General features: G+C 47.8%; 1 protein-coding gene across 10 annotated transcripts in view; it reads left to right on the top strand.

Annotated features, from left to right (window-relative positions):
- Znf536 (zinc finger protein 536) overlaps positions 1 to 13,711 on the top strand; it is a 439,406-nt gene that overhangs the window by 195,383 nt on the left and 230,312 nt on the right. For all 10 annotated transcript variants that reach the window (XM_005400098.1, XM_005400099.2, XM_005400097.2 and 7 more), the window contains one exon: positions 1,377 to 3,548. In XM_005400098.1, coding sequence (XP_005400155.1) covers positions 1,379 to 3,548 — 2,170 coding nt within the window. In that variant the 5' untranslated portion in view covers positions 1,377 to 1,378. The remainder of the gene's footprint in view (positions 1 to 1,376; positions 3,549 to 13,711) is intronic.

Genomic DNA, 13,711 nt, shown 5'->3' with positions numbered 1-13,711 from the left:
CAGAAATAGGACTCTAGACGTGGTTCAGTGCCTTTCAAAGTGGGGCTCTTGAAGGCTCTGATGTAGGGGATTTTGTCCCCTCCAACTCACCTGAAATGGCCTGGCTTTGCTATTCTGCACAGGCTGCAGTGGGGCAGAGAGGACTATTAAAGACAATTACACAGACTAGTTTTGAGTGTTAGTGTTTAGCAAACAGCTTTGAGTTCTAATTTTCTGCAAAACACATACTGCAGGTACAATTTGTACTCATTACTGCATATTGGGAAAGTTATTAAAAACACTCAAACTTGGTTGAGACTTCCTATGGCATCATCCTTGGATTTTAATTGGTTTTTATCTAGTTCTATAAAAGATCTTTAAGCCCAATCAAAGTCTCTGCCTTTGCTGTCTTGCCTGTTGACGGAAGAACCCATTATACGATGTCTTTGTCTCCGCCCAAATTTGGGGAGTTTCAACTAAGAATGAGCAGTCTTCGCTAAGATTCCATCAGGGGATAATTTATACTTCCTTTGATGGACACAGTTACCAAATGATAAAATAACAGTGTTTTGTAACAGAAGGGTTAAATCTTAATCTCTGAGGTTTGCAAAGCCGCTACTCGCAGTCTCCTTAAAATTTAATATACCTCGTTAATGCTTCCTTGCAAACACTGAAGGATTTTTATGATTATAATCATGTGTTACAGCACCTAGTACTGTTTCTAAGCAGCATACTAATCAGCTTAATGAGATATTACTGCACTTTTTGTTGACTAAAGCAAAATCCCTTTTATTGTTCTAAAGCCTGTCCTTTACTTTATTTTTTCCCAAAACATTATCTTGTTTTATTATGTACCAGTAAATATCATGCCATTGGTTTTTTTTTTTTTTTTTTTTTTGACCAAATCATAAAACGATCTCTTTCATCTCAGACTGGTGAGTGTATTGAATATAGCAAATGGAAACAAAAGTTCTGGGTGACTGTATCTGGTCTTGTGGTTAAAGCCATTCTGTTCCAAGGCAAACTTTGGACTGAACCAACAGGTACAGGTACTACAAGGGGGAAAAGAAGGAAAAGTTTAACACGTAGACCCTTGATTTGTTATTAGGTGTTGAAAGTGGTAAAACATTAATAATTTAAATGTGAATGAATAATTGCAGTCTGTAAATAGAAAATACAAGGAAGACGATCTATCGCCAAAACAAATTGGAGGAGTGATGCCATATTGCATAATTGGCATTTAATAATTCATTTTTTTATTATTGTTTTTGACTATAATTCCTTAGCATTATTATGTCTAGGTAAGGCATGTAATGCAAATTCCTCACCAGCTGATGCCGTTGATTCTCCGCACCACGGGTACCTGGCACAGATCTGAATTCTGCCTTTATTTTTAGGGATGGAAGAAGCGAGTCTGTGCCTTGGAGTGTCCTCGGCGGCCCCAGAAGCTGAGCCCCACCTGAGCAGCCCGGTCCTTAACGGCCAGTATGCCATGAGTCAGAAGCTGCACCAGATCACCTCGCAGCTCAGCCATGCCTTCCCGGAGCTGCACCCGCGGCCCAACCCCGAGGAGAAGGCCCCTGCACCCCTGGATGAGAAGGCCCACGTGCCCATGAGTGGCCAGCCCATGGGCAGTCAGATGGCGCTCCTGGCTAACCAGCTGGGCCGCGATGTGGACACCAGCCTGAACGGGCGGGTGGACCTGCAGCAGTTCCTCAACGGGCAGAACCTGGGCATCATGTCCCAGATGAGCGACATCGAGGACGACGCGCGTAAAAACCGCAAGTACCCGTGTCCTCTCTGCGGCAAGCGCTTCCGGTTTAATAGCATCCTGTCTCTGCACATGCGCACCCACACCGGAGAGAAGCCGTTCAAGTGTCCTTACTGCGACCACCGCGCGGCGCAGAAGGGCAACCTCAAGATTCACCTGCGGACCCACAAGCTGGGCAACCTGGGGAAGGGGCGCGGGCGGGTGCGCGAGGAGAACCGTCTGCTGCACGAGCTGGAGGAGAGGGCCATCCTGCGGGACAAGCAGATGAAGAGCAGCCTGCTGCAGCCGCGGCCCGACTTGAAGCCCCCGCCGCACGTACAGCAGGCCCCGCTGGCCACCTGTAACCTGGCCCTGCCCACCAACCACAGCGTGCCCGACGTGGCGAACCCGGTGCCCTCGCCCAAGCCCGCCAACGTGCAGGAGGACACCGTGGCCCCTGCTGCCGGCTTCCGCTGCACTTTCTGCAAAGGCAAATTTAAGAAGCGGGAGGAGCTGGACCGCCACATTCGCATCTTGCACAAGCCCTACAAGTGCACGCTGTGCGACTTCGCGGCGTCGCAGGAGGAGGAGCTCATCAGCCACGTGGAAAAGGCCCACATCACCGCTGAGTCGGCACAGGGCCAGGGCCCCAACAGCGGCGGGGAGCAGTCGGCCAACGAGTTCCGCTGTGAGGTGTGCGGCCAGGTGTTCAGCCAGGCTTGGTTCCTGAAGGGCCACATGCGGAAGCACAAAGACTCCTTCGAGCACTGCTGCCAGATCTGTGGCCGGCGCTTCAAAGAGCCCTGGTTCCTCAAGAACCACATGAAGGTCCACCTCAACAAGCTGTCCGTGAAGAACAAGTCCCCCAGTGAGCCCGAGGTGCCAGTGCCCATGGGTGGCATGTCCCAGGAGGCCCATGCCAACCTATACTCCAGGTATCTCTCCTGCCTGCAGAGTGGCTTCGTAGCCCCAGACAAAGCCAGCCTGAGTGAGCCCAGCCAGCTCTATGGCAAGGGGGAGCTGCCTATGAAGGAGAAGGAGGTGCTGGGGAAGCTGCTGTCGCCCATCTCCAGCATGGCACATGGTGTCCCCGAGGGTGAGAAGCACTCACTCCTGGGATGCCTCAACCTCGTGCCCCCGCTGAAATCCAGCTGCATTGAGCGGTTGCAGGCAGCTGCCAAAGCTGCGGAGATGGACCCCGTGAACAGCTACCAGGCTTGGCAGCTGATGGCCAGGGGCATGGCCATGGAACATGGCTTCTTATCTAAAGAGCATCAGCTCCAGCGCAACCACGAAGATGCTTTGGCAAACGCCGGAGTTATGTTTGATAAGGAGAAGCGGGAGTACGTGTTAGTGGGAGCAGATGGCTCTAAGCAGAAAATGCCTGCTGATTTGGTTCACAGCACTAAAGTGGGCAATCAGAGAGACCTGCCAAATAAGCTCGACCCTTTAGAAGGCAGTCGGGATTTTTTGTCACATGGGCTGAACCAGACGCTCGAATATAACCTGCAGGGTCCTGGGAATATGAAAGAAAAGCCCACGGAGTGCCCTGACTGTGGCCGTGTGTTCCGCACCTATCACCAGGTGGTCGTCCATTCCCGTGTCCACAAGCGGGACCGCCGGGGGGATGAGGATGGGCTGCATGCAGGCCTGGATGAGCGGCGCGGCTCTGGCAGTGACCAAGAGTCCCAGTCGGTGAGCCGGTCGACCACGCCGGGCTCCTCCAATGTCACTGAGGAAAGCGGGGTTGGAGGCGGCCTCTCCCAGACCGGGAGTGCCCAGGAGGACAGCCCGCATCCTTCCTCGCCATCCTCCTCAGGTAGGTTAGCTGGGAAGATGGGGGCCAAGCAGCTGGCACAGGGCCCTGCCTGGGGGCTGCCTGGTTCTGCATACAGTCTCAGGTTGGTTCTGAGGTCAGTGGGGCTGCATGGGCAGGTGTGAGCTGGGGGGATGCTGAGCCCTGCCACTCTGCCCTTCAGCCTGCCCTGCTGCAAGAACAGGGCTTTGGCGCCAACTCTTTGGCCTTTTCCTGAACACCGGCTACCAGGAAAGATGAAGGATCCCTTTCCTGTGTGGTGGAGATGGCCAGATGGCACGTTTTTAAGTGGGGCACAGCTTGGCCCTGCCCTGCAATTGCTCAGCCCATTTATGCCCTGACCCTATCTACCATCACCTCATCTTTAAAACAGAGGAGCTGACTGTGGCTTAGATGCTTGCCTTCTCCCTCTCCTCTGAGCATATTCCCACAATTTTCTCACTTAGGAATTCTCTCCCAGTGTCTTTCTCCAGACCAAACCTATCCCCTGTCCTTCTCCAGAATTCCCACCTGGCTCACCTGTCATACTACTTTTCTCGATCGCTTAGCCAGGCACAGAGGTTTAAAACCCAGATGCGTGCCTGCATGTCTTAAATTGAACTGTGTTACACGGCCGATACAGCTTTGGGGTCTAAAATAGCAAGGCAGAAAATCTGTCATCAAAATGTCTGTGAAACGCTAAAGCATCCTGGCCGTTTGGGGAGAAAGAAAAAAAAAAAAAAAACTAGCCTAAGAAGGCTGAATTAAAATCACTACCTAACAGCAGGTAAGAGGTTGCCTTCATCCATATTTCCAAAGTCCCTTACTAATGGATAGTAAATTGAAAGTTATATCTCTAGCCCTTTATAAAGAAAGCACCTCGCTAATACTGTAATCATTCTGCCGCCTAACAACAGAGGAAATCATGCCATAACAAATACCCTGTTACTAATGGCAACATTGATTTCTGCAATCAGCCATTAAGTCTGGAAAATGAAAGACAGTTTGAGGCACCTCGAGGCACTCCATTGCCCACTGTTAAAGATGTGGCAGCATACTGTTGAGGGTCATTTTTAAAAAGTTTTCTCTTCTTTTTCCCCTCCTTTTTAGTTTCTTTAAATATTTCAGTCTTAGAGGCAATTTACTGCCACAGTTATTAACTAGATGCCGGTTTGGTTTTGTTGTTATTGTCATGCTTCAGCCTACCCTTCTTCTAGGACAAAATTAGTATGAAAATGAAGTGTGGGTCTGCCAGCTTATTACAGACCAGTAAAGAATTGTTAAGACACGTAAATCTGAGCTGCACATTCCAGAGATTCCGATAGCACTTAATGCTGCTGCTTAAATACCCATGAAACACACTGTCTACTCTTGAAGTCCCAGACTCGCTTGCGATTTATTACTGGTGAGACACTTTGGAAGAGTCTAACCAGAAACACGAGCACCACAGAGGAAGGATGAGGTCCAACTGCACAGAACATCTTCAATACAAAGTAAAGGCTTTCACATTGCCCTGCCTGACAGTGGGGGCCCTGGAAAGATGGATCCCCACACTGCAGAGACAGCAGGTGCCAGGCATCCTCCTGCTGTCCATCAGGAGAGATTCCTTCCAGGCTTGCATGAGGGGGCCTCTTCTTGGGGGTAGTTTCAACTGCTCTTGGATTGGAGACCTTTCAGAGAGCAAACTGGCTCCCCTAAGTTTTTGGAGTGACATGGGGTTCGCATCTACAGATTTCCACCCCTCTTCCAGACCTGCTAAAAAGAGAAGGTCTCTGCAGAATATTCCGCCACCAAATGCTCGGCTTCATTAATGACGTGTTTACCATGTTTTTCTCACCTTCTGGCCAAGTGATAGCCTCGTGCTATTCCTGTCCGTGTTGCTTCCCTATCTCTAAATACCCTGTGGAAAAAAAACCATTTTGCTTAAAAGAACCAACCGTGCTCATGACTCAAAAGAGAACTATACTTGAGTTGTGGTTATCTTCTTATTTCTGTTTCCTCTCATTGAAGGATTTTACAATTGTGAATACTGATTCTTTCATTTCTGGTTGCCTTCTTTGTTTTCTTCATATTTAAATTAGACCCTTTCATAATTTTTTGACTAAGTAGGAAAATTGATGGCATACCAATATGCGGCCCAAATCAGCTGCACGTCTGGGGCATTCAGGTTTTCTTGGGATTTAGGACTCTCAACCAAATCTGGTTAGTTTCCCCTCTTATTTTTTTAACAAGTATTACTTGTACAAAGTGCTATTAAAATAAGCATTTAAATAAAAGTCTCGACACAATAGGTATTTTATTATTACCTGTTAGAGAGAAACCTGCAAGGTGAAGGGGAGGAAGAAAAATTTTAAGCCCTTAAGTAAAGAAAGAAGTACTTATTAAGGCTTCCATTAAGAAATAACTGCAAAACACGGTTTTACAAATTTCTCAGACTGCATAACAATGTCACAAAACTTAATTTGCATCACTTGATTCTTTTTTTGTTGAAAACTGGGTCAGTAGGGCCTGAGAAACTATTTTTTCAGATCTTAACCAATGAATTCTTCTTTATAAATCGCTGCTCTTAACATGATAGTAGTTCTGAATTCATCATAAAAACCTTTTTACCAGAGCCTCTTAGAACAGATCTCTAGAAGAAGGCTTACAATGAGTGGCGGAGACGTCCTTTGTTATCTGATGTAATTCTTTGCAGAGGAGGATTGGGAACGGAGTGGCTGTTTAAAAATGTCTTGCTCAGACCGAGACGAAGAAGGGGTCAAGTTTGCAATCAAACAGTTATTGCCGAGATGGGTGACTGTCACTGGCTAGGCTAATGTGGGATGCAGCTGTTTGTTATGTGAGCAAAAGAATGTTTGAATCAGTGAACATGTGAAAATGATTCCAGTGAACCAGAAAATGTGTTTGTTCTTTGGCTCTCCAAACTGCTGAGAACCAAGCTTAAGATCAACTGCGAAAACTAGGACCTTTGACAAATTGAGAGGTCATATTTTCTAACAGAAAACGGACAAAACTAGGCAGACAGATCACTTCCCCATCTTTCCCCTTTGTTTTATTTTTATTGTTGTTGTTGTTTATTTGACTCACCCATAATTTCACACCATGGTAGATGTCATTTCTGCCTCCATGTACGATGCAAAGGGAAACTGTTTAGAAAGCAGCAGCTTATAAATTTTACTCTTTTATGACATTTAGAGAGCGGGGCGGCTGTTTTGATGCCTTCTCATTTCTGGCTTGCGTGCAAGCCCTCTGATGGCATTAATTTTTGCATCTTTCCCTAAAACCTCCTCTCAGACTGATCTCGGATCCTGGCTTTGCTCTGAGTCAGAAAACGACCAAAGTTCTGTTTCTTCAGCTTTTGCTTTGGAAATCGCACTTAGAATAATTAAAACTTAATGTACTAAGAAACGATACTGTTCATTATATCCAACAGGGCAGTTACCTTCCGAATTCCCCATAATTTTGGAGTGGGGATAATTGAAGTGTTGATGGCGGGAAGGGGGTAATTGAATGCATTGACCCTCTGTTCATTAAATAAAGTCAACTAAGTTGTCCGATCAATGGAAAGCCAGGGAGAGATGCAAAGATGAAAATACCGTTAACCCCTACTTCTTGTGCTATAATATTTTGAGATGGACAAGGATTATTTGATCAGCTGGGCTAAAAGCCCTGCAGGGTCTTCTTTTGTTGCCTGAGCCGCATTCCTGAAATGCTGGGTCTCCATCCTATGTATGCCCATTGACCACAGCCTCAAAGGCCTTTATCCAGAGCTCCTTGCATTTACATCGGGTGTATAGTGATATGATAGATTTTCTTTCTTTTCCACCTCTTTTTCTCCTGTGGCTCCTCCTCCCCACCCCCATTCATGATAACCACTGCCTGCTCCACACGAACAAATCCAGGCCCCCAAAAGAAGGAAAAAAAGAAAAAAAGAAAAAGAAGAAAGCAAAAGAAAAAATTTAAAGTCTGAGGATTAAGATCTTCATTTTTTTTTTTTTTTTTTGCTTGTGCATTCCAATTGTTCTTAAAATATTTGGCAATGTCAATTAGTAACTGAGCAGAGTTAGCTGATGAACACAATTTTCCAGTAGACTGAGCACCCTATTGTTGCCGAGCGAACAGCAGATTTCTGAGGTCATTATCATTCGCTGGTTGCTTGGCCCAGCTGCTTCCTGCTGCAAAAGCCAAACTTTATACTGGAGCTCAGGGATGGCTGCAGCAACAGGGGGCTGGGAGGGGGAGAGGGGAGCTGGCTGCAGAGCCGAAGACAGTCATTATCAGCAGAGGAAACAGAAAGTAAAAGTTTCCAGGCAATTCCGGGAAAAGTGTGGGTGTCAGGCTCCTTCTTCCAGTTCCTTCCCCACCTCCTTCCACCTCCAGGCAGGGAATTAGAAGGACCAGGCAATACCCACTGGGCAGGGTGGCCGATAATCTCTTTGCAGAGCGGACCTCTGGAAAACAATAATCCCATTTATAAATTTACTTAAAAATTTTTAACTTAGTCTAAAGCGTGTGAGTGACTCAGTCCTAGATGCGTTTTCATTCTCCTCCCAGAAAAAAGGAAAGGATACGAGTTATTTTTTAGATAATATACATTAGCAAACTTGGGGATGACCAGCTGAGAGCATTCTTTCAATTTCCAGAGGGAGCTTTGAAGCGGATAAGAGTCTGAAATTTCCTGTAAAATCAAATTTAATGTCGAAGGCTGCCGCTTCGCATCCTGGCTTCCTTTTCTTTCTGCCCCTCGCCACCTCAGAAGCCCGTCTTCCCCCCACCTCCTAATTTGGGAGCTGGTTCAGTGAGATGAAAAGCTGCACTTTTTTTAAAGCTCAGCTGTTAAAACCGTGTGCCATATGCAGCCCTTCCGTCCCCGCCGTGGGAGCGTGTGCAGGCGGCCGCCGTGTTTGTGGAGATTTACAGAGGCTCGGCGTGTGTGTGCCGAAGCTGTGCACAGGCAGACGCTGGCCAGGGCCCTTCCTCCAAGCCGAGGGCTGAGGTGGCCGTCCTTCTGGATGGATCTGCTGGTCACGACTCCTGGGCAGTGCTGGAGGGGGCAAGAGCCTAAGTGATTCCCTTGGGCCCTCTCCCTGCCACTGGACCGTGGGGTGGTCTGTTCCTCCGGGCAGTCTGCTGACACGGGGACAAAAGTAGCTCTCCAGGCTGGGTGCTTCAGGGCGTTACACCCTCGTCTTCTTTGCAGGGACCCGGATGCTTATCAACAGCTCTCTCTCTCTCTCTCTTTTTTTTTTTTTTTTTTTTTTTTTTTTAAAAAAAAAACTTTTTTTTTTTTTTTTTTTTTTTTTTATAAACTTCCCATTCACTCAGTTAACTTTTACTGTCTTGTGTTTAGGAGCAATTATTTGGGAACACTCCATGATACTCAAGAACTTTTCTGTTTCTTTTACCGCTTTTGCAGGGCTATAATCCTCACTTCCTTGGGGCTCCATGCCACTGTCACTTAATATCTCAAAAAAAGTGAAATTATATCAACTCCAAAACTCTTCAGATTGGAAGTGTGACATAAAAATATGTGACATAAAATCCCAGAAAGTCTCTCTTCCACTAGATAGCAGGTGCAAAGGATTAGCTTAGGGTTGCTCAAGCTCTACCAGTGTTCACCTGCTGGGCTCAGTTTGCCAGTCTGCAGAGTGGGCGCTGTGTGGCCAGGGTTGCCCTTCCTTCTCTCAAGTCTTTCAAGAGATGCTATCCACTGAGCTCCGAGAAGCTCAAAGTGCTCCCCAAAGTTTTCTTTGTCTCTTCACGTTAATGCAGGGAATGTTCATTTAAATCTAAATTTAATGGCAATAAGGGAGATACAGATTAGCTAAGGACAGGTTCCAATGAGGTGAAGAATTAAGCAGTCAGTTTTCAAAACAGAACATGAAGCATTAGCTGCTTCCCATTAACTTGAACTGGAGGTTTCAGCTCAGGTCCTGGCCACCATTCTGGGTGTGCTGGGGCTGGAATGAGCTGTTTGCATTGCAACCAGCCTCCTGTGTCCTCTGCTTGGTGGGATGGCCGGAAGCAGGTATCATGAGCTTGCAAGAGCTGCTTTTCACCCACTTGATACTGTGTCCTCAGGTTTGTAGGAAATTCTGTTCACTGTGCTGAGTTTGTACTGCCGGCAGCGTGGGCACCCTCTGTTTGTAGGGCCACTTGGGATCCTCCTGCCCACCCAAGTTCCTTCTGTACCGGGATGCTGATCCTTTGTGTCTCTTCTTTGGCCTGAAGCTTCATGCCCTGCTCGTAAGTACACTTCTGGGGAGGGAAGGCAGGAAAGACTGCCTTGCCTCCCATCTCAGCTCATTTGCTCCTTTTCCTCCTCTCCGTGGGTTTCCTGATCTCTCAAATTTCAAAAAGCCCCTTGTTTTACTGGCCCTCAAGACCTTGCTGGACCCCAGAGGGAGCCGCCTGGGATATGTGAGGGCCTGGAGATGGAGTGCAGGGGAACTCTGCTGGAAAAGCACCGTGCAGAGAGCAGTGGGAGCATTCTGAGCCTGGGAAGTCGAGGAGTGCGCATTTAACTCCTTTAACTGTAGAGCTGGGCTGGAGCATTGATGGTGGGCTGGAGAAACACCTGCAGAGATCAGGAGATTGGATTTGTGCAGACTTCCCAAATTCACGATGACTGCGCTGGACCTTTGCCATCTGCAACCCTGGGGCCTGCGCGCTGTCCTTCTGGGCTTCTCACATCTCTTTGCCTCCTTTTCCTCTGCTGGCATCTGACAGGCATCTCTGCACCCTTGTTGAGTGGCTTGGCGCCTCCAGGAGAGAAGAGAGGCTCAGTGCAGCTTGGACATGCAGGGGCCTTCCAAGAGGGGGTGCAGCGTGGAGAGCAGGTGGGCAGTTGGCAGTGTGGTGGGGCCCTCTGGTCTCCTCAGGAAGGGAGTGTCGTTGCATCTGGGAGAAGCCGTGGGTCCCGCTTGCCTTTTCCTGGCAGGACAGGACGATGGCAACATTTACTTAAGCTGTGGAGCTTGGCACTGCCACCGGCAGGCGCCATCTGGAAAGCTCTTCTCCAAAAACCACGGACCCTCCCCAGAGGAGCGTAGGGGAGCAAGGCGTGGCAGAGCTCTGGGATTTGTTTCTTGGGCAGATCCCGAGCATTGAGGCACCTGAGCAGGGCCGGGGGCCTCTGGGAGCCATGTAGCTCAAATGTGGGCTTGCTTTCTGCCAGGCCTCTCCGTTAATTCTAGACCCAAATCTGGCTTTTCTTCGTCAGGAGAGCACTCAGGTTCCTGGGACAGTCTCTCCATCTAGTTATTCTGTCTGGCATTTTGCTTCCTGTCTTCACCTGTGCCCTTGTGTGCTGTGGTTCTGAGGAAATGGAGTTGGCCTCCACTTTTCTGGTTACAGACCTAATGCACAGATAACAGGGCTGATTAGTGTCCTGAAGGGAACAAAGGCTTTGCTTCTAGTTGTACAGGCAGAGAGGATCTAGAACTCTGTGGTTCAACGTGTGACAAACACAGGTGAACTAAGCACAGAGATTTGCCACCACCCTTTCCCTGATCCAAATCTTCAAAAAGGACTGTAGAGTCTCAAAACACTGCAAGAACACCCTCTACAACTACCTGATGGTCAGCAGAGGCAGAAGGGAGCTGTGCTACAGGCCTGGGCAGGTGATCAGGCAGAATTCATTTGCCTCCTGTTTTTTTTTTTAATCCCCTACCAAAAGAAAGTTGTCCAGCACTTAGCTTCTTGTGGGACCCATCTCTTTGTTGCCGTGTGCCTTGGGCTTTGTGTGTGACATGTGGCATGTGTCTGGGAGAAGCGAGAGGCACAGCACAAGCTGATCCTTGGCTGGGCTGCCCACCACACCAAATGGGGTACCAGTCCTCCTCCTGGGGTGCCCAGCCAGGATGCTGACGCAGATGCGGGCATGAGGAAGCGGGTCGAGGGTGGGCTTGGCTCGGACGCCTTGTCACTTGTTTTCAAAGCATGGAGTCATATTGTGGCTTTCTGGGTAAGGCAGGGTGTACCTCTGGGAAGCCTTTCTGTGTTTATAGAGTACCTTAGGTCTAGGACACTCCACAGTGGAATTCCTTCTTTTCCTTGCAGGGCCGCCTTGTGGGACTGGAATTTGGGCTGACAGCACTTTTATCGAACCTCAGTCCCAAAGCCGTTCGATTCAGCACAAACCTGCCCCTCCCCCAACCTCAGGTGTTCTCTTCATTAGTGCAATGTCCAGGTACTTTTATCCCCAAGCTTGTCGTCAGTGGTTTTTGGAGACCCTCTGTTGGCTCCAATTATCTTGAGAGGCATTTTGGAACATTTCCAATGTTCTTACATTGAGTTCAACACAAAAAGTGTGCAGTGGTTGTTTGCCTGAACACCAGGACACACACACGGCCCGTTCTGTGGATAAATATGTTCTGTTTGATTCTGTGCTAGAGTAGATATTTTATTTCGTTTTACTTTATTCACTTTATTGTTTAGGAACAAACTGAAGTGATCCCTGCACAAAGTTGCTCTGTGACATCATAATCTCAGTTGGAGAAACACTGGCAGGGTTTGTGTCCATTCTCAGCTGGATCTGAGCCTTCAGAAGTGTCCTTGCTAGTAACCCTTTTCAGCGGGTCTTCTCCAAGAGGTCATTTATTGACTTAGTAGCTGCTGATGGTGCATCATGACCTTATTTCCCCTTCATTAGAAAGTAGTTCTTGTCCATCTTGAATATATAAGAGATAAAAATAAAAAATATTCAGCTATCTGTGCTCACCACCACTTAGAGATAGCACCGTGAACATTTACATTTATACCTTTCATGTCCTTTTCATGCACCTCAACATGTGTTTAGCTAAAGAAGGATCATTCTGTACCGACTTCTGCGTAAGTCCTTACTGAAGTGCATGCCACAGATGGTTTTTATTACTGAATAGTCCACACAGGGGTCAGCAGCATTTTCCAGTAAAGAGCCAGATAGTAAGTATTTTAAATTTTAAGGCCATGTAATCTGTAGCAAACATTCATTTCTGCTGTAAATGAAACAGCATGACGGTGTACCAGTAAAACTTTATTTACAGAAACATGCCACAGGCTAGGTTTGGCCCCCAGGCTGTTATTTGCAGGTTCTAGTCTTACAGTAAGAGATGTGCTGTGTTTCCAAGCTTCACACAAGGTCTCTCTTCTCCTGTCCCTTCCCAATGTGGCCATGGCCCAAGAGTAGTTTGCAAACGTCTCATCTCCTGTTCCCTAAGCAGGGATCTAGGGCTCCTAAGATCTTAGGGTTTTGTAGGTTCCTGGATGGTTCATACTCTTGAAAAGACGGTAGAGCTAGCTATAAAGAAGCAAAGGAAAAAAAATCTGTGTCTATAAAAAATTCCCATCACTAAAATTCCCTTCGCTGAACTAGGACTTGTTTCCATTTTTTTCACTCCAACGAGCAGCACGGGAGTGAACATTTTTGCAGTGTTTGTGTCCTGATGGTTCTGACATCTGCACAATTATTTCCTTAGGTGAAAATACTTAGCAGTTGAGTCTCTGGTCACAGGCAGGTGGCCCCGAGGCTGCAGATGTGTGGCACCCAGCATCGTGCTATGGCTGGAGGCAACCTCGACCTGTGCTGGAGTCTTCACCATGAGCAAATCCCTCCTCTGAGCACCTCCCTTGAAACGAGGTGTTTCCCCATCACTGGGGTACCCCATGACTCATTTGTCCATTCATAAGTACACTCCCTTGTTTGTTCAATCATTAATTCATTTATTTGTTCACTGAAGGATGAAATGCCTTTTAAGCAGGTTCTGAATGCTGAGCAGTGGGTACTGGGGATGCGAAGGTGAGCAGGTCACATTTCAGCCACCAGAAACTGCCAGTCTGGGGGTGAGGGTGAGTCATTCACAGAGTGGGAGAGACACTGGGAGGGTTTATTACCCCTGGGGCTGTTGGGGCTCCTTGGTGCTCATATTTGTTGCAAAAGGACCTGAAGGGGTGGAGAAGCCTCATCAACCTTGTAAGTAATTTTTAGTGAAGAGGGTCACATTTTCTCTGTAGAACCTGGCCGGTTTTAGTGACTTCCAGATACCTCCTTGGCCTCCGTGGCTGTCTGTTGTCCCTGCTCCCTGGTGAGTCAATGTCTAGTTGTATCTGAAAGAGTCCAGCTTTCAAGGAAGGATGGAAGCACCTACCCAGCGGCAGTGGAGGTTGCCTTGGCGGCGCTGCCTGCCCTACTCAGGGCCTCCTGGAGT

This window comes from Chinchilla lanigera, unplaced genomic scaffold, assembly GCF_000276665.1.
Source record: "Chinchilla lanigera isolate Chin_1 unplaced genomic scaffold, ChiLan1.0 scaffold00067, whole genome shotgun sequence".
Taxonomy (NCBI): Eukaryota; Metazoa; Chordata; class Mammalia; order Rodentia; family Chinchillidae; genus Chinchilla; species Chinchilla lanigera.
Note: the sequence above shows the minus strand (reverse complement) of the source record. Positions and strands in the feature narration are given on the sequence as shown.